Source organism: Nerophis ophidion, linkage group LG09 (assembly GCF_033978795.1).
Source record: "Nerophis ophidion isolate RoL-2023_Sa linkage group LG09, RoL_Noph_v1.0, whole genome shotgun sequence".
In the NCBI taxonomy this organism is placed as follows: domain Eukaryota; kingdom Metazoa; phylum Chordata; class Actinopteri; order Syngnathiformes; family Syngnathidae; genus Nerophis; species Nerophis ophidion.
In genome coordinates this window covers 51,141,739-51,163,533 of record NC_084619.1, presented here as the reverse complement: position 1 = coordinate 51,163,533, position 21,795 = coordinate 51,141,739, and the positions used below count along the sequence as shown (strand labels likewise).

At 40.0% G+C, this 21,795-nt stretch overlaps 1 protein-coding gene across 3 annotated transcripts in view; it reads right to left on the bottom strand.

Annotated features, from left to right (window-relative positions):
- LOC133559435 (centrosomal protein of 170 kDa-like) overlaps window positions 1-21,795 on the bottom strand; it is a 101,319-nt gene that overhangs the window by 29,842 nt on the left and 49,682 nt on the right. For all 3 annotated transcript variants that reach the window (XM_061911187.1, XM_061911189.1, XM_061911188.1), the window contains exons 7-10: window positions 18,220-18,351; window positions 10,041-10,196; window positions 5,061-5,366; window positions 3,083-3,427 (exon numbers count right to left, since the gene is read on the bottom strand). In XM_061911187.1, the coding sequence (XP_061767171.1) occupies window positions 3,083-3,427; window positions 5,061-5,366; window positions 10,041-10,196; window positions 18,220-18,351 (939 nt within the window). The remainder of the gene's footprint in view (window positions 1-3,082; window positions 3,428-5,060; window positions 5,367-10,040; window positions 10,197-18,219; window positions 18,352-21,795) is intronic.

Here is a 21,795-nt window from a genome sequence, read left to right as displayed (position 1 = left end):
CTTTGTTACTTTGGTCCCAGCTCTCTGCAGGTCATCCACCAGGTCCCCCCGTGTGGTTCTGGGATTTTTGCTCACCGTTCTCCTGATCATTTTGACCCCACGGGATGAGATCTTTCGTGGAGCCCCAGATCGAGGGAGATTATCAGTGGTCTTGTATGTCTTCGATTTTCTGATAATTGCTCCCACAGTTGATTTTTTCACACCAAGCTGCTTGCCTATTGTAGATTCACTCTTCCCAGTCTGGTGCAGGTCTACAATTATTTTCCTGGTGTCCTTCGACAGCTCTTTGGTCTTGGCCATAGTGGAGTTTGGAGTCTGACTGTTTGAGGCTGTGGACAGGTGTCTTTTATACAGATAATGAGTTCAAACAAGTGCCCTTAATATATGTAACGAGTGGATGACAGAAGAGCTTCTTAAAGAAGAAGTTACAGGTCTGTGAGAGCCAGACATCTTCCTTTTTTTAAGTGACTAAATACTTATTTTCCACCATAATTTACAAATAAATTATTTAAAATTCCTACAATGTGAATTCCTGGATTTTTTTTTCACATTCTGTCTCTCACAGTTGAAGTGTACCTATGATGAAAATTACAGACCTCTGTCATCATTTTAAGTGGGAGAACTTGCACAATCGGTGACTGACTAAATACTTTTTTGCTCCACCGTATATATATATATATATATATATATATATATATATATATATATATATATATATATATATATATATATATATCCATCCATCCATTTTCTACCACTTATTCCCTTTTGGGGTGGCGGGGGGCGCTGGCGCCTAACTCAGCTACAATCGGGCGGAAGGCGGGGTACACCCTGGACAAGTCGCCACCTATATCTATATCTATATATATATCTATATATATATATATATATATATATAGATATATATAAATAAATATGTATAGAGATACATACATGCATACATATTGGACACACATTTGAACATGCCGACAAAGGTTCTATTTTTTTTGGGTCAAATCAGATCTTTTTGTATGATCGTCCGGAAAAAAAAAAAAAGCAAAAATGTGATGTCTAATGTGAATGCAATCTGACTCGCATGCAGACATGACGTCAGTAGTGCAGAAGTTTTTACAGAAGTAAACATGGCTTCAATTATAGTAGGTGTCAGTCGTAGCGCATCTGTGGCAATTTTCATGACTTTGCACAATCAAAGTCAACGTTTTCTAAACTGGATTATTTGCTTTGACATCTGCTCCAAAGAGCGTCCAGCTCAGCAGTCAAAGGCAGGAATGGTGGAACACTGATGTGAGCTTCTAAAATATTATTTTCGCCTGTTTTCTGCATGGTATTTTGTAACTATCCATTTTGGCAAATCGCTTTTTAAAGACGGATGGGCTGGATCGATCGTTCATACTGCAAATGCATCGTACATATAGTACATCTAATTTATAGCCACAGACGGAAGAAGACTGGGTGGTATTTGAAAAATTCGGAATTGTACTGTTCACATGGACATGAAAAATCTGATGCAGGTCACATATGAGCAGTGTGAAAAAGCCCAAAGTTTCTACAGGGCTGCTGCAATAGAACGCACATGAGAGCGGTCGTTTTAATCTGTGTAGCGGTGAACGTGAAGGTTGTGTCAAGAAAAAAAATGTTTATTTCAACTATTTTCCCTGTCAATTTGTCACTCACTCATGTTCACTTCATCATCCTTGTGCTTTAGTCACCACTACACTATTATCTAACTAGTATTGCACGTATTAGTTAATTATTTTAGTTAATATTTGTTTACCTTGTACAAAAAGAACACAGTCTACCAAGTCCAACTTTATTGGCCAGCATGTTTATTCAAATTCTGAAACAATACACACTGAGGATATATAGTGTGTTTTGTCTCATTACTTGATTATTCGAACAAACTAATCAATAAACTTCTCGATTACTAAAATAATTGATAGATGGAAGCCCTACCTTTTGCATTCCTCATTAATACAATCGTGCAACCTGCTGAAGCAGGTATTGCTTATGTTGACAACCTGTTTATGTCGACAACACATTGAGTCCTTGCACACAATGTTCTCCCAAAAAAAACCCCATTACGACATACATTACGTATTTCTCCCAATTGCATGAGCAAAGGCATCAGCGTGTGCCATTACATCCCCGGGCATTGTTTATGTCGACAAGTGTTGCCGTGTTGTCAACTTACTCATTAGCACTAGGCAGCGTTAAACGACAACAGCAACAAAACTACTTTTTGCAGCATTCAAAGGTGGCCCACAGTGACTTTTTGTTCAATGCAGGGTAAGCTTCAAAATAAAAGCAGGGCGGTATTAACCTAGATTTTTGCACAGCGACTAACAAAATGCACCAATATTTTTTATTTTGTAGATAGATTAAAGAAAGATTTGCACATGTATGAAAACAAAATTAGTGCATCGCTTTGTTAGCTACTATTAAATGTATACAAATTTAGGATGGTCAAATTGTAAATATTTTGAACCAGATTAATCACATTTTGTAATTTGGATTATTTGCATAAATAATATTTGCTCAAGAAAAGACCCCAATATTGGTACACAAATGCAATTCAATTGTCAGAATGTCATCCCGAGAGGTAAACCTTTTACTAGAATGCACTTCATTTACACAAAACCTGGCAACGGTTCTGTCTAAAGTCCAGTCAGGATGTATTTTAGAGTGAAATTTGCCAGCGAGCATACCAGTCGGAGTCTCCACTCATTTGTGTACTCACATACATTGACCTGATCACTGACTGTATAAAAGTGAAGGTAAAAGAGCTTGTACAGTCAAAAAATACATTGCATAATTCATTTAAGTGTGTACAAGATTGATGTGATGTTTTTTTTGTCATTAATCACATGAGTTAACTGGTTAATGACAGCCCCTAATGAAAGTAGAAGAACCACAATATAAATTCTGCTGTTGTGTCTGGCCATTGTCACAAATAAATGTGCAAGCGATGGCAAGTTTTGGTTATGCCGACAACCGCTCATGTCGACGTCAGGGGGGCATTTACATAAACAGGTTCCTTTATATTGAGCAGCTAAAGCTTGTCATGTAATTGATTGAAATATACCTGAGTCTGAGCCCGCTGTCGCCGAGGTGGAAATGCTGAACACTTTGGGCTGAGAGGGAGGTTGCGGACACAGCCCTTCGCCGCCTGGCCCTGCCAGCAGCGGCGCAGTCTGGGAAAACGAATACGACCGACGCTTGCGAGGGTTTTCCTCGTCGTAGAACTCGATCATGAAGGCCTTGCGGCCTCCGCCTGCTCGCGACCCGGGCACCGATACCGCCTCCTCGCCTCCTCCCCCGTGGCTGTGCGCCGCCCTTAGGCGCTCCTCGAGGGCGTGGCGGCGGTTGGCGAAGCGCAGGCCCAGGCCGTTCTCAGAGTCGCTTTGGGTGCCGTCTTCGTGTTTGCTGCCTGGGAGGAAGAAAACGTCTCAACGTCAATGAAGACAAATATTTCTATATCGCTAGCATGAGGGATGGTGGACAAGGTGCCAGCCGGGCCCAGCGCATGGTCACTGGCTCTGAGCGAGAAACAGAGGCAGGGGACAATGTGGAGGAGGCGTGGGGGAGGAAGGGAGGGCTTTGGGCAAATAAGGAGGGGGCTGGTGGAAGGAGAATAGTAACTGGAAGGTTGGGGGATGCAGGAAAAGAGGGTATGTCCAGGATTAAGTCAAATAGAAGAAAACGGCTGCTTGGTTTAAGTAGACTTTGCCAGTTTCAATATATATGGTATAAAAATAAGACAATTTAGCATCTTAAAAGCTGTAATATCAGATAAACTAATGGCGAGCGGATTTATTGTTTTTGTCCACTTGCCCAGACAAAGAACCTGTTAGCAGAGAACAGAGGTGTCACTTATGAGACCGGCGCTCTCCACGGCTTGACACGCCATGAGTCACACTGGCTGACACACACTGAAAAACACACCGACGCACACGCACACACACACACAAGCACAGAAACACGCACACACGGGGAACAACCCCCACAATAAAGCAAACACTATCTCAGACATTATTGCTTTTTTTCAATAATCTGATATTAGATAGAGGACATATTTAATTGGTCAATCCATCAATCTATTTCCTACAGCATTTATCCTATGCAGGGTCATGTGTGAGGTGTGTGCCAGGTACACCCTGGGCAAATCGCCTGTCAATATCAGGACGGACACAAGGGAGCCTTTACATTCACACTAAAATACAGGAAGCCCACATATACGATATATATTCTGCATATAAATTATTACTTTTCTACAGTTGAATGCATGCCCACGCCACATAAAACACTGCCTCCTTTGGATCCAGATGTATTTATTTGCCCTTACACATGTCCTGTGCTACTTGCTACTCTCGCATACAAATAAATAATCAGTAGGACATTAATTCAAATATAATTAAAAGCTTTTTCACAACGCTGCAGAAATGATTGACAGGTGCCATATATCAGCTCAATTAATGACTTACCCGCTGCATCCGTCACACTCACAGGTTACCATAGTCCTGATTCTCTTCTCCCCGGCTACCATTCACATTGTCTGCATTTCTAACCGCGTAGGCGTCCAGTCGACCGGTCTCTCTCTACTTTCCCTTGGTCCAATCAGCTTTGGCGTTTTTGTAGGAGTCAGCATTGCGGGGAGGTCCTTTTACCGCCCTACTACTCTTTTTTTTCTTCTTTTTTTCCTAACACCTTGTAAATCCACGGTCTGCTTATTTCTGCTTTAATCCCTGAGCTGTCACCCGCAACCTTTTGATACTCAACTGCCACCATTTCAGACGGAACTGTGCCCTTTTCAGTCGTAGAAGCGGTTAGCAACATAATCACTGATTAGATGAGACACTGTCACCCACTTGACATGCACGTGTAGTACGCCCCGCCATGTTGAATGCGCTTTCTACACGAACCAATTTCATCAACCACTGCCTGTCAGAGAACCCCTCCCCCCATCAATAGGCCTCCATTTAATTAGCAACAAACACTCAACTATAACTCAGCCTGGCACCATAGTAGTCATCAAAAGTGTAGCATAGTGTTTCAGTCATTACCTTTCAACCTTTTGAGATGCACCGGCACGTCACTCTTGTTGCTCTTGCTGTCCTCCTCCGTCGACTCGCCGCGGATCAACGTAGGGTCGTTCTGCGCCAGCCAGTCGGCCACCTTGCTCTCCGACGCCATCATGGCCGCCTGGAGTGTGGTCAGGTCCCGGCCGCCCGACCCTCCACTTCCCGCTCCGCTCCTCTTGGCGCGTGACCTGTGCTGGCCTGGCATGAACCTTGACACGTGATCTTTGATGGTGACCTTCCCCGGGGAAGTGTTGTCGAACTCTATCGTGAAGGAGGCGTGGCCTTGAGCTGTGGGGGGCAACACATTGCAGGTTTATTGGTGTGGCACCAAAAATGTATACCGTAAGGAAAAAAGTATTGGGAAAAATTTTAACTAGACCACTGAATCTTAAAGAGGGATTGCACTTTTTGGGAAATTTTGTAATACAAGAACACATGCTTTTGTTTGTTTATGCCATGGGTGTCAAACTCAGGCCCGCGGGCCAAATGTGGCCCGCCGTGTAATTTCACTTGGCCCTTGAGGCAATATCAAATTAACATTAGAGCTGGCCTGCCGCTGTAACACCCCCTTCACGGCATTCACCGCTAATACTCTTACTTGCCAACCCTCCCGATTTTCTCGGGAGACTCCCGAAGTCCAGTGCCCCTCCCGAATTTCATCCGGGACAACAATATTTGGGGTGGGCTTTAAAGGCACTGCCTTTGGCGTTCTCTACAACCTGTCTCCACATCCGCTTTTCCTCCATACAAACAGCGTGCCGGCCCAGTTACATAATATATGCGGCTTATACACACACACACACAAGTGAATGCAAGGCATACTTGGTCAACAGCCATACAGGTCACACTGAGGGTGGCTGTATAAACAACTTTTAACACTGTTACAAATATGCGCCACACTGTGAACCCGCACCAAACAAGAATGACACATTTCGGGAGAACATCCGCACTGCAACACAACATAAAAACAACCAAACAAATACCCAGAACGCCTTGCAGCACTAACTCTTCCGGGACGCTACAATATACACCCCCAGCTATCACCAAACCTCGTTCACCTCAACCCCACCGCCGAAAAGAGGCATTCAATTTTTGTTTAAATTTTATTTGATATGTTTTAATTATTATTTTTATTTGAAACTCGATTTTGCATGTCACTATAAACTTATATAAGCCTTGATTGCTCAATATTCAATGCAAAACTTGTTTGGGTCCCTATAAAAAGGTTAATTTGTTCAACCTCAGCCCGCGGCTTTTATCGGTTTTAAATTTTGGCCCACTCTGTATTTGAGTTTGACACCCCTGGTTTATGCATTCTAACTAAATAACCGTAAATAAGTCAGTTAACAATGGATCCAATTTTATTTAATTATCATTATTGTGTTAATATGCCTTCCGCCCGATTGTAGCTGAGATAGGCGCCAGCGCCCCCCGCGACCCCAAAAGGGAATAAGCGGTAGAAAATGGATGGATGGTGTTAATATGTTCATTGTTTTAGCAATATGGTTGTGAAAGGTAAGGATTTTTGTGATTTCTGATCATTTGTGATGAGATGGCGACTTGTCCAGGGTGTACACCGCCTTCCGCCCGAATGCAGCTGAGATAGGCTCCAGCACCCCCCACGACTCCAAAAGGGACAAGCGGTAGAAAAAGGGTGGATGATCGTTTGTGAGGGCATCAAAGGGAATTCTGCCTGTGTGCACGTGTTTGCAGAGCAGCGCATGTTTGATATACAGTACTGTATAGCACTTTATATTGTGTTCATGTTTGATATACAGTACTGTATATCACTTAAGATTGTATTCATGTTTGAAATACAGTACTGTACAGCACTTTATATTGTGTTCATGTTTGATATACAGTACTGTATATCACTTAAGATTGTATTCATCTTTGAGATACAGTACTGTATAGCACTTTATATTGTGTTCATGTTTGATATACAGTACTGTATATCACTTAAGATTGTATTCATCTTTGAGATACAGTACTGTATAGCACTTAAGATTGTATTCATATTTGATATACAGTACTGTATTGCAATTTATATTGTGTTCATGTTTGATATGCAGTACTATATAGCACTTTATATTGTGTTCATATTCGTTATATAGTACTGTATAGCACTTTAAATTGTGTTCCTGTTTGATATACAGTACTGTATAGCACTTTTTTTGTGTTCATGTTTGATATAGAGTACTGCATAGCACTTTAAATTGTGTTCATGTTTGATATACAGTACTGTATAGCAGTGGTCAACATAAACTATTAAATCAACATAAAAAACACAATATACACTTAAAATTAGTGCACCAACCACAAAAACCTCCCTTTTTCATGACAAATAAAGTATAGCACTTTATATTGTGTTCATGTTCGATATACAATACTGTATAGCACTTTAAATTGTGTTCAGAGTGTACAAATCTTCACTAATATATGGACTTTTGACAAGGCTGCAACCCATTATTTATGTTGACATTGTTATGTAATATGTATTGTATGTACAATGTACATACAATACATATATATCATATTATATACAATGTATACCTTGTTATGTAATAATATTTGTTATATACATATATTGTGTAAATATTACATATATATGTTATATTTTATATCACTATATTTTGTCTATTTATACCTGCATTGTCCTTTCCATCCTTAGACTTTCCATCATCGTAACTGAGCTACTGTGTGGAACAATGTACCTTGTGGATGATTAAAGTTTGTCTAAGTTTAAGTTCTTATGGAAAAATGTGTTCCACAATACAAACTTTTTTATTTTAAGGAGCTATATGTAATAATGTGGCCAGAAATGGTACTTCAATCACGGTCAAAATTCTGTAGTCCCTTCTCTCTCTCCCTGACTGAGGTTGCCAGATATGCAGCTGAATCCAGCTCTATCGACTGGGATACTCTAAGGAACTTCAACTTCAACCGCCTCTTCTAGGGGCTGAGGTGCTGGGGCCATAATAGCTGAATAGACAAGCGTTTTGTCAAAAAAAATCTCTAACCAACACATTTTACACATAAATTAGACTATTTTCAGGGAGCAGTACGTCGTGCCTGCGTACAATATCACAACAAATGACAATCATATGGTTATTGTCAGTAGTATAAGAAAACAAAGAGTAAAACGAACTACAAACAACGCTAGCAATGGTGAAAATAGTTAGAGCATGCATAGCAGCCTAATGTGCGCCCAAAACTAAAGAGGAAACATTTTACCAAGTTAAGCCTATAGGCTACACCAGTGGTTCTCAAATGGGAGTACGCGTACCCCTGGGGGTACTTGAAGGTATGCCAAGGGGTACGTGAGATTTTTTAAAAATGTTCTAAAAATAGCAACAATTCAAAAATCCTTTATAAATATATTTATCGAAAAATCGCAACAATTCAAAAATCCTTTATAAATATATTCATTGAATAATACTTCAACAAAATATGAATGTAAGTTCATAAACTGTGAAAAGAAATGCAACAACGCAATATTCAGTGTTGACAGGTAGATTTTTTTGTGGACATGTTCCATAAATAATGATGTTAAAGACTTCTTTTTTTTGTGAAGAAATGTTCAGAATTAAGTTCATGAATCCAGATGGATCTCTATTACAATCCCCAAAGAGGGCACTTTACTTCTATGTGTAAAAATATTTATTTTCTAATTGAATCACTTGTTTATTTTTCAACAAGTTTTTTGTTATTTTTATATATTTTTTTCCAAATAGTTCATGAAAGACCACTACAAATTAGCAATATTTTGCACTTTTATACAATTTAATAAATCAGAAACTGATGACATAGTGCTGTATTTTACTTCTTTACCTCTTTTTTTCAACCAAAAAAGCTTTGCTCTGATTAGGGGGTACTTGAATTAAAAAAAAATTCACAGGAACACTGAAACAAGGTTGAGAACCACTGGGCTACACGAATGAGGAATTCTTTAATCATGTGATTTGGCTGTCTCCATACGTTTTATATTGCCATGCTAAAGTTGGAACCCATTTCCTCAGCGTATCAGCATATTGAGAACGAAATAGGCACTGAAACTACCCATATCCACATAGGTTTTATTTGTTGAAAATATATTTTGCCCTGTCAGTTCGAATACACATCGACATACAGGCCAACAGGCATATATTTCCCCTGTTAGCCTATATGTCGATGTGTCATTGACCGGGCTAGCATGCTAGGCATTACACTAGGAGCGAAGCACCATCACACTAAGCATTCGTTGCGCGAACATCTTAGCTTTGTTAGACAAGATCATAAACAATATTGGACAATACAGTTTAAATACGATATGTCCATTTCCATTTATTACAAGTAATAAGAAAACCTAAATGCCTTTCTTACCTATCAAAGAGGATATTAGCAAGTTTGGCGTCAGATGAAAAAATCGTCTACGCTTTCAATCGTCTCAATATTTTAAAGGCAACCCCGATACAAATCTTTGTTTTGTTCCAGGTTTTGTCTTGAATAAGTTGAGGATCGTAATGACGCCTTTTAGATTTACTAAGGTCTGACATGTTTAGTAACTTTACCAGTGGCAGTAGCTCGATGAAGAGGGCAGTACGTAACTGACAACCTTGACTAACTGACTTTCTAATTGGTCAAACGGTAGAAGGCGGGACATCAAAATTAAAACAATAATATTTTTGGGGCTGTAAATCTAATTTTGAAATGAGCATATCCTGTTATCAGTTAGAAAGGTATTCAAAAAGAACATACATTATTAATGCCTTTTGACATATCAGGGCCATATAATGATGACTTGACATAAATTATTACATATGGCTCTTTTAACAATTTAAAAAGCCCACAGGTCGCATTCTGGTCACCCCTGCTGTAGACATAATAACCAGGTGTCCCAATAATTTTGCCCATAATTGTGCGTTTACATTTTTGACTATGCAACCATGCAGAACAAAACAGGTGTGTATTATTCTTTTTTACCTGTGCTGCCTTGAGAAGCGGAGCCCTCTGTGTCCTTAGTTGGAATCTCATGGATGCCATTAGTGGCCACATGATTCTCCTTGGTAGGCATCTCCATGTAGCTTAGATTGTGGCCGTCCTCTTTCGTTGGCTCTCCCCGGCGGGCCTCTTTACCCTCTGCCATAAAAGGAAAAAAAGAAAGAAAAGAGGAAGCTGTGAGCGAGGTTTGAATCGTAACAGTGGCAAGCGGCTTCCACTATCGCCCCAATCAAGCTAATCATGCAACGCTTTAGGTCTAATTTGAGCAGACAAGTCATGTGAGTCCAAAAAGAGACAACATGCTGCGGGTGGCCATCTTTTGCTTCACATCAGCCTTGTCAGTTTGTTCGCAGGAACACACAAAGCTTGTGTGGGACCTAAATATGATAAATTATGCTCTCGGAAAAATTACAGGGGGCCATCTGCTGCGTGCTGCGGAGCAGTTGTGGCAACATACGGCCGACAAGGGCTTTAGGAAGCAAATAAACTGGAATTTAAGAATATAAATAGTGAAGTGTCAAGGAGTCTAAGTGCATGCTTTGAGAGTAAGTACATCTTGGTCAAAAAGGAAAAAAAGAGGAACTTTAAAGGTTTGCAATTACGCAAGAGTGAAATGAAAGTTAAATTACCAATGATTGTCACACACACACTAGGTGTGGTGAAATTTGTCCTCTGCATTTGACCCATCCCCTTGATCACCCTCTGGGAAGTGAGGGGAGCAGTGGGCAGCAGCGGTGCCACGCCCAGGAACAACGTTGTGTGACTCGTGTCCTTAGAGGTTGTTTCTCAGCGCCTTACACATTTATCATTTCACTCACTTGTTCACTCGAACAGTTGCTTTTTATAAAATATTATTTTCAACATGAAGTACAAAAAACCAAACTCTTTCCTTAAAGACATAACACCACCCTGAGAATATCTTTTTTAATGTAGGCTTAGCTATAAATGATAAAAAATAAATCCTGCAACTCCACTACAGATGTGGAAGCTGTACACTTGTTAATTATATTGTTTATGTCCAGCGAATAGTCTAACCTGGGACGATGTTGTTGTTAAAATGGGAAGGTAATGTTTAGAGGTGGGAAAAAAATTATAATTTCTCAGCTGCATCGCTATTATATAGACATAGATATATATGAGTAAATAGACAACACCTGTCTTTGAACTGTAAGTGTTTGACGACTGGACCAAAGAGTCTGAACATTCTGTGGTTTTAAAAGGCAAAAAAATAAATCAAAGATGCCTCCTCGCCAAGTAGGTATGTCTATTTTTTTGTTCCTCACTAAGTAGGCAAGTACAGTTCTCATATAACCATAAACTGTATACAGTCGTGGTCAAAAGTTTATATACACTTTTAAAGGACATAATGTCATGGCTGTTTTGAGTTTCCAATCATTTCTACAACTCTTATTTTTTTGTGATAGTGTGATTGGAGCACATACTTGTCACAAAAAACATTCATGAAGTTTGGTCCTTTTATGAATTTATTATGGGTCTACTAAAAATGTGACTAAATCTGCTGGGTCAAAAGTATACATACAGCAACATACATTATCAATTTTGGTGATATAGAAAAGTTACAATCAAATTAGCTTAATGGCATGGCCTCTTAATTTTATGAGAATGATTATGATTGACAACACCTGTTGACTTCTCTGAGCCCATTTAATTAGGGCTCATGTGATGCAGTCATTAGACTTGGTTACAAACGTGACAATGGGAAAGTCAAAGGAACTCAGCACAGATCTGAAAACAACAGTAATTGACTTGAACAAGTCAGGAAAGTCACTTGGAGCCATTTCAAAGCACCTTTAGGTCCCAAGAGCGACTGTGCAGACAATTATTCATAAGTATAAAGTGCATGGCACAGTTTTGTCACTGCCACGATAAGGAAGAAAACGCAAGCTATCACCTGCTGCTTAGAGAAAATTGGTCAGGATGATCAAGAGTCAACCGAGAACCACCAAAAAGCAGGTCTGAAATGAATTGGAACCTGTTGGACAACAGGTGTCAGTGTCCACAGTCAAGCGCCTTTTGCATTGCCATTGACTAAGAGGCTACCATGCAAGAAGGAAACCCTTGCTCCAGAAACGAGACCTTAAGGCTCGTCTAAAGTTTGCTGCTGATCACATGGACAAAGATAAGACCTTCTGGAGGAAAGTTATGTTGTCAGATTAAACAAAAATTGAGCTGTTTGGCCACAGTACCCAGCAATATGTTTGGAGGAGAAAAGGTTAGGCCTTTAATCCCAGGAACACCAAACACACCGTCAAGCATGGTGGTGGAAATATTATGCTCTGGGCCTGTTTAGCTGCCAATGGAAATGGTGCTTTATAGGGAGTAAATGGGTCAATGAAAATGGAGGTTTATCTCCAAATTCTTCGGGACAACCTAAAATCATCAGCCCGGAGGTTAGGTCTTGGGCGCAGTTGGGTGTTCCAACAAGACAAATACCCCAATCACACGTCAAAAGTGTTAAAGGAATGGCTAAATCAGGCTAAAATTGAGGTTTTAGAATGGCCTTCCCAAAATCCTGACTTAACCCCATTGAAAACATGTAGACAATGCTGAAGAAACAAGTCCATGTCAGAACAGCTAAATTTTAGTTTCATCAGACATCACATGAACAAAGATATGACCTTCTGGAGGAAACGTTTATGTGGTCAGATGAAACAAAAATGTAGCTGTTTGGCCACAATGCCCAGCAATATGTTTGGCGGAGAAATGGTGAGGCCTTTAATCCCAGGAAAAATTTTCCTACCGTTAAGCATGGTGGTGGTAAAATTATGCTCTGGGCCTGTTTTACTGCCAATGGAACTGGTGCTTTAAATGGGACAATGAAAAAGGAGGATTACGTCCAAATTCTTCAGGACAACCTAAAATCATCAGCCCGGAGGTTGGGTCTTGGGCGCAGTTGGGTGTTCCAACAGGACAATGACTCCAAACACATGTCAAGAGTGGTAAAGTAATGGCTAAATCAGGCTACAATTAAGGTTTTAGAATGGCCTTCCCAAAGTCCTGACTTAAACGTGTGGACAATGCTTAAGAAAGAAGTCCATGTCAGAAAACCAACAAATTTAGCTGAACTGTACCAATTTTGTCAAGTGGAGTGGTCAAAAGTTCAACCAGAAGCTTGCCAGAAGCTTGTGGACGGCTACCAAAAGTGCCTTATTGCAGTGAAACTTGCCAAGGGACATGTTACCAAATATTAACATTGCTGTATGTATACTTTTGACCCAGCAGATTTGGTCACATTTTCAGTAGGCTCATAATAAATTCATAAAGGAACCAAACTTCATGAATGTTTTTTGTGACCAACAAGTATGTGTTCCAATCACTCTAACACAAAAATAAGAGTTTTAGAAAGTATTGGAAAGACAAGACAGCCATGACATTATGTTCTTTAAAAGTGTATGTAAACTTTTGATTGCGACTGTATATAAAAAACAAAACTAGTGGAAGATGGCAGAGGGATTCTCTTCTTTAGATTTGTCTTTTAGCGATGTAGACGACGTCCGGGAAATCCACAATGCTTATACTTGGCCACATTTGGACAAATGTATGCATCTGGATAAAACATTAATTTGAGTTGTCTACCACGTAAGTCCAAATCAAAACTGTTCTTGAGTTGCATATTACGCACAAAAAATGCTGCCAAAAATGTATGCCAAAGTGAGGAAGATTACAGCCGCCTAATTAAGTCAAGTCACGTACTTAGCACTGACAAGAACCGTACTTGCATGACAGTCCATTACATCGTCGACTGGGAATCAAAAGAGCCCGCCTGAAAATTTATTTTGATAGTTTAGTTTAATATATTTTGTATTATTTGCACAGCAATGTTATCTATTTTATGTAGAAATATTATTTTAAAAATGGTATTTATGTTATGTAATTCTGTGCTACTTAAACGGTTTATTTTCTGTGCTGTTAATACCCATCTCGACTAACTGGGTTAATAAAAGTGCCACAGACTGTTTACAGTACAGTTGTCATTCACTTCAATTTCGGTGAATACCGCTGAAAACTGAATAGATTTATATTCATATACGAGATATACTTTTTTTGTCCACATCGGCCAACCCTAATATAGCACCTTAATAGATCAGATATTCACATGGCTTATCTGGCTTAAGGTCAGAATAACCTAAATCAGCAAGATCTATTCATCAAATGACATAATTTACATAAGTACTAAGCCTTTAACTTGAATCTATCAGTGGGATTGTAAACAAGCAAAAACTAGGCTTTAAAGTAGAGATGCCCGATTTGCGGTCTCATCCGCGGATAAACCGTGGGTCAGGCGGGTGACATGACGAAAAAATAGATTATAAATAGATTCGGGCGGGTGGCGGTTGAACCATCCGGAAATATTTGATATGCATGGTTCTGTGATCGGTATCCTTTGCCATTCAGAGTGCCATTTAAGACCCGTGTCATAAAGCGAAGAAGACAATAAGAGACGCTATTTTTCTCCTGAATGACTGCCGGTAGTCACCCAGATGATAAGTATTAGGGCGTGCTATGAAGCCATTGGCTTTGTCGCCTACTACAACATGTAGGATCTGCTTGTCAGTCCAGCATTATGTTGTGTGTGGCTTCCGCAGCAACACGCACACGACTGCAAGGCATACTGGGTGACACAGAGTACACTAATGGTTGTGATATGAACAATTTTAACACTCTTAGTAATATGCGCCACGCTGTGAAGCCACACCAATTAAGAACGACAAACACATTTTGGGAGAACATCCTCACAGTAACACAACATAAACGCAACACAACAAATACACATAATCCTTAGTATTCATGACACTTCCTGACTATTTTATACACACCGCTAGCAGCAAACCCCCCCCCACCCCCCCGCGCGTCGGTAAGGTGGGCGGGGGGGGGGTGTAAAATATATACAGGAAGAGTCACAGATACAAAGGATTATGGGTATTTGTTGTGTTGCGTTTATGTTGTGTTACTGTGAGGATGTTCTCCCGAAATGTGTTTTTCAATCTTGTTTGGTGTGGCTTCACAGCCTGGCGCATATTAGTAAGTGTTAAAGTTGTTTATATCACAACTATCAGTGTAGTCTGTATCACCCAGTATGCCTGTCAATCTTGTACGTGTGATTGCGGAAGCTGCACACAACATGTTGCCGGACCAACAATCGGTTCGTACATGTTGTTGAATGTGTTTAAGGTAATGGCTTCACAACACGCCCATATTCTTGTAATCAGGATGAAAGCTATTGGATAGTCGCAGAAACGTTAGCGGCTCCAATTGTCATCATTACTCTGTGAAACAGGTTTAAATAGCTCTGTGAGTGGTAAAGGCGGACAACCTCTGATGTATTTCAGCGGGCGGTTGGTGGGCGGGTACAGTCCTGATAAAATGTTGGTTCGGGTGGACGGCGGGTGGATGACGACTTTGGCAATGCGGATGCGGATGATATAATTGCCTATCCGCGCATCTCTACTTCAAAGCGTCATAAAAAAACTATAAAATAAATTCACTATAGTAATATGCACCTGGGGATAGATTGATCGGCAACACTAAATTGGCCCATGTGTGTGAATGTGGGTGTGAATGTTGTCTGTCTATCTGTGTTGGCCCTGCGATGAGATGGTGACTTGTCCAGGGTGTACACCGCCTTACGCCCGATTGTAGCTGAGATAGGCACCAGCGCCCCCCGTGACCCCAAAAGGAATAAGCGGTAGAAAATGGATGGATGGATGGATGGATGGATGGAATATGAGCCTCCTCTGCATGTACAAGGGGAGTTATTCAAATGGAAATGAGGCATGCTTAGCAGAGTACTAGCAAATGCTTAACTAATGATCTTTCTATATAAATTCTGCGTGAGTGTGATGTGCGGAATGAGGGGAGCTGCTTGTGCAGTGGCAGCGTCACCCAATAAGTGACAATACACAAGGGGGTGGGGGCACAAGACGAAAGGGGCGCCGTCAACGTAGCCTTTTCACTAAATTTGGTGAAGAGGACACTGACACACAGGAAACAAAACACACGTACAAATATAGGAACCTGCTTTCAATACCTTTTCATCATATTACCTCAAAAACAGGCAAATTAAAGCTTTTTGACTAGATACCCAAACTAGAGTTGGTAAAACAATTTGCAATCACACTCACCTACTTACACTGCAGACATGGCAGATCCCATTCACCAGCTTTTTGTACACATTCAGTCCAAAAAAGATAAAAACTCAATAAAACCTATCAAAATAATTCTGCAGGCTAGTGAAGATGCTGCCAGAGATGCCATCCAGATGTGGCATGAGATTTTGAGCACAGCCCACGCACTAAAGCAGTCTGGGACAAACTGATTTGATATCGCTAAGCTCTTTTACCACTGGTGTAGCCGCTAATCCTGTTACTCTGGCTATGCAGTGACAGTTAACGTGACCTCGCAGTCAAGTCCGGAGGGCGCACACATATACAGTATATACAGCATCATCTGTCACTAAGCTCTTTGTGTGATCTTGGATGGACATGGCTCAAACAAAACAATGTCTGTTTGGACGTTAAGTGGTGAATAAACTATGAGGCGTTGTGCACAGACGCGATTGTTGTCGTCATAAACATAAGGCGCTAGAGCAGAAAAATACAGCAGTACCTCAGTTTGTTAGTAATCTGCTCCTGACACCCAAAACTAATAACACAAAACATATTTTATAAACGGAAGAAAATGGATGGATGGATGCATATTTTATAAAGTTAAAGTCCCAATGATTACTTAAATATAGGAAATGTACAAAAACAGAGGCAAAATTTGCACTGTACATAAACAGAGGTACCATTATACTTACGGTAGAGTACCAAATGTCGGTACCACTGGCTATTGATTCACATAAAATCAAACGGTACCCTATTTCGATACCGTTGTTGCATGTGACGTCACGTCCGGTTTCAGACTTGCCAAGTCTGGTTGCAGGCTAAATAACCGTTCAAGGAAACAATCACTAAAGCGGCAACAAAACTCCCTACAAATAATGTTGCAATTTTCAACACAAACAAATCGGTATAGCTCGGTTGGTAGAGCGGCCGTGCCAGCAACTTGAGGGTTCCAGGTTCGATCCCCGCTTCTGCCAACCTAGTCACTGTCGTTGTGTCCTTGGGCAAGACGCTTTACCCACCTGCTCCCAGTGCCAACTACACTGGTTTGAAAAATGTAACTTACATATTGGGTTTCACTATGTAAAGCGTTTTGAGTCGCTAGAGAAACACGCTATATAAATATAATTCACTTCACTTCACAAGTGAAATTGAAGTGAAGTGAAATAATGTTTATATATATATATACGCTTTTTCCTCAAGTGACTCAAAGCGCTTTACATAGTAAAACCCAATATCTAAGTTACATTTAAACCAGTGTGGGTGGCACTGGGAGCAGGTGGGTAAAGTCTCTTGCCCAAGGACACAACGGCATTGACTAGGATGGCGGAAGCGGGGATTGAACCTGCAACCCTCAAGTTGCTGGCACGGCCGCTCTACCAACCGAGCTATACCGAGCAAGTTTCTATGGTAGAAAACGCCAAACGTAAAGTAAGGCTTCAATCTTCCAAACAGTGCTAGCATGATGCTAATTTACATTCAATTCACTATAGACAAGCGACTTTTAGCATTAGCGATTTTAAATGGCGATTTTAATATCTCTAAATTTGGTAATGAAATCTACAACTAACATGCATGATACGATCTAACATCTGGTGTGTAATAAGCACAATACTTACAGTACAAACACTTTGTAGGGGGCAACAATACACATTCAGCTTCCTGGAAGAAGCTTCTTCCAAGATAGATACTATAAATAGCCAAACATTACTGCCATCTAATGTCTTGGATCTGCAACTGCATTGCAAATGAGACTCCGATATGTGATAATAAAACAATATATTAAAACTGGACAGCACAGTTATCATTTTTAGCTCATTAAATGAATGTTAGATTAAAAAATAAAATGTTATCATCAAACCATTAACATTTATCAACACACAAAAATGTACCGAAAATTGGCACCGTTGAGTACCAGTATCGATTCCCAGGTACCAGTAATTGGCACCATATCGATTCAAATGTGAATCTAACCGAACACAACTTGAATGTCATCAATCAACTGTTTCCCTGTGTGTGACGGTGGAACGTCCTACCAGTGAGGTCATGCTTCCTGCCGGAGATCTTGCTGTCCAGTTTGAAAGAGTTCTTCTCATCTGTGTCACCATACCCCCACCAAGCCGGCTGGCCGTACAAGGGGGTCCCACGAGGCAGAGCTGCACCATCTCCTGAGAAAGAGAGCATGTATTATTTTACTCAGTACTCCGTATTTAAGGCTGCATTATTATTAGTAGTTTGTTATTGTAGAAATCCCAAAAACTTTTGTATGCCTTTCTTTTTTTATCTGTGTACTTCAGCCACTCAGGGAAATTAAATTGTTGATGTAGATGATCATATCTACTTTACAGATTTACTTTACAAAAAAGAAGTGTGGAATACTCTTGTTGCCTTATTTGTATTTGACTATATTAAATGTTTGGATATGTTTGGTGTTTGGCGCAGACGGACTGCAGCACGTGGACCCCAACTTAAACAAGTTGAAAAACGAATTCGGGTGTTACCATTTAGTGGTCAATTGTACGGAATATGTACTGTACTGTGCAATCTACAAATAAAAGTCTCAATCAATCAATCAGCAGGAGGGGATAGAAAGAAGAAAAAAAAGACAGATAAGGAAATTGTGGGGACAAGACAGAAAGAGACAACAAGCAACAAAAAACAAGAACAGAACTATGGTACATCAGCAAATACGATGATACCAGAAATCAAAAAATAAAAACAAAAGAATGAAGTAGATAGTGATAACTCAGTATTGAAAATTAACATTACTGCACTAAAATTTAAAAAATAATAACAATATTGATAAAGAATAATAATAATAAATATGTACCTATATTATCCCCATTAGGATCACTTCAAATACAACAATATATAAACGTAATGAATAATTGGATTAAAAAAGAAAGGAAAGTGTGGGCGTGGGGGTATCAGACTATATTAACCTTTTACATTGTTATGGTAAAATTAGGTTACGCTTCAGCAGTGTCAGCTTTTGAGTTTCTACATGTGGAGTTGAACTACGGAATGCTTTGAATGCGGGTTTAAAAAAATGTCCAGCAATTCAGTTTAAAAAGAGATACAGAGACATAATTTACATTTCTAATAATCATAAGGTGATTACATTATGATTAATATTTTAATTATTTGGGTGTTTATTTGTGGAGGAGTGGAGGAGTTCAAGTACCCAGGAGTCTTGTTCACGAGTGGGGGAAGAGTGGATCGTGAGATCGACAGGCGGATCGGTGCGGCGTCTTCAGTAATGCGGACGTTGTACCGATCTGTTGTGGTGAAGAAGGAGCTGAGCCGGAAGGCAAAGCTCTCAATTTACCGGTCGATCTACGTTCCCATCCTCACCTATGGTCATGAGCTTTGGGTCATGACCGAAAGGATAAGATCACGGGTACAAGCGGCCGAAATGAGTTTCCTCCGCCGTGTGGCGGGTCTCTCCCTTAGAGATAGGGTGAGAAGCTCTGCCATCCGGGAGGAACTCAAAGTAAAGCCGCTGCTCCTCCACATCGAGAGGAGCCAGATGAGGTGGTTCGGGCATCTGGTCAGGATGCCACCCGAACGCCTCCCTAGGGAGGTGTTTAGGGCACGTCCAACCGGTAGGAGGCCACGGGGAAGACCCAGGACACGTTGGGAAGACTATGTCTCCCGGCTGGCCTGGGAACGCCTCGGGATCCCCCGGAAGAGCTAGACGAAGTGGCTGGGGAGAAGGAAGTCTGGGTTTCCCTGCTTAGGCTGTTGCCCCCGCGACCCGACCTCGGATAAGCGGAAGATGATGGATGGATGGATGGATGGTGTTTATTTACCTATTATTTGTTAGTTTTACCATCACTTAGTACTTTTTATGTATGTGCCTATGTCTATATTTACGTACTGTCTGTGCCAAAAAAAATCTTTATTCGTGAAATATAGGTTATAAATAATGTATTCAAAATAAGACAATTAAATTAATAATTGTATATATGATAAAAAGTGTGAGTAAACAAGTTTTATTTCTTCCCACTGATTTCTAAATGTAAAAAATCTAATCATTATGCATTGTTTTTATTGTGGAGTATTTTGTTTTTGTAGCGGTCTTTTAATATGTCTGGAATCAAATGACCTGTACTACCACTAAATTAAAAAACAAAAAGATCCTTTGTGCAAACTTTAGTGACTCTCCTCGTGTTCACACTGGCTCAAATATTCCAAACCAAAAGGCATGTATTTATGAACGCAACCTATTTTCTCTTAATTGTTTGGCACGATTGTCTGTATTTGTTTTTTTTGCAATTCTTATTTGTAACAATTCTCAATCGATTCATATAATATAAAAATATATAAAATCGATTTAAAAAATCTATATTTATATATATATTTGTATTATTTATTAAATTTTTTAAATGTCCTGTCCAGCCACTCAGGCAAATCATATTGTTGATGTAGATGATCATATCTTCTGTACATATATACTTTAGAATAGAGAAGTGTTGGATACTTGTCTTGCCTTATTTGAATTCAACTTTATTAAATGTTTGAGTATAATTTTTTATGTAAAAACAGTTTTCTTTTAAGTAATACAAAAGTGTATTAGAGCTGTTTATGCATTTTACAGAAGAATGTAATTAATCATAAAACTGGCACCCAATGTTTTTAAAAAAGTATTGATTTTGAAAAGAATCCAATAAAATCGAATCACGTGGTGGCCAAAGATTCACAGTCCTAGTAGACAAGACCAATCTCTCTTGTTTGGTGCTCGTTCACAAACGCAAACTAGCCATATCAGCAGACAAAAAGCACTAAGGTTCCTTTTAACAGGAGGAAACACGACAAGTGTGAACGCACACTAAGCGTGCCACATCGTTGAATGTGCTTTATATAGCAGCGTGGGCACTTGGGGAGAGTGGCCGTGCGCAACCCGAGCGTCCCTGGTTCAATTCCCACCTAGTACCAACCTCGTCACGTCCGTTGTGTCCTGAGCAAGACTCTTCACCCTTGCTCCTGATGGGTGCTGGTTGGCGCCTTGCATGGCAGCTCCCTCCATCAGTGTGTGAATGTGTGTGTGTGTGTGAATGGGTAAATATGGAAGTAGTGTCAAAGCGCTTTGAGTACCTTGAAGGTAGAAAAGCGCTATACAAGTACAACCCATTTATCATTTATCATTTATTTTGATATATAATTCCTGTTTCCTGTCTAGTAGTTATCGACCACTTAACACACACGTTTGCAGTAAAATTCAAATAGTGAATCAGCACTACGGTACACTTGCCTTTCAGGAGCAAAGAGGTTTGATGAAAACACTTATAACTCATTGTGTATAATTTGTATAGAGCAGCAAAGACGAAAAATGAAAGTATAGTAAAGTACAATAGTATACTATTAATATAATTTAAGCTAAAGCCTCATCCTTTGTTGCTTAAGTATCAATCATCCCACACTGTGAGGGCATAATCACACGATAGCAGGATAATTATGGGTGTTTGTGTGCAATAAATGGGGCTCTTACCGATATACAGTACAATAAATGCATGTCTGGTACAAGTTAATACATGGGTGGGCGCTACACGATTGCAAAAACACAGCAGATTTACTACAAAACCACAAAAGTAGGACTCATAAAAGATGCA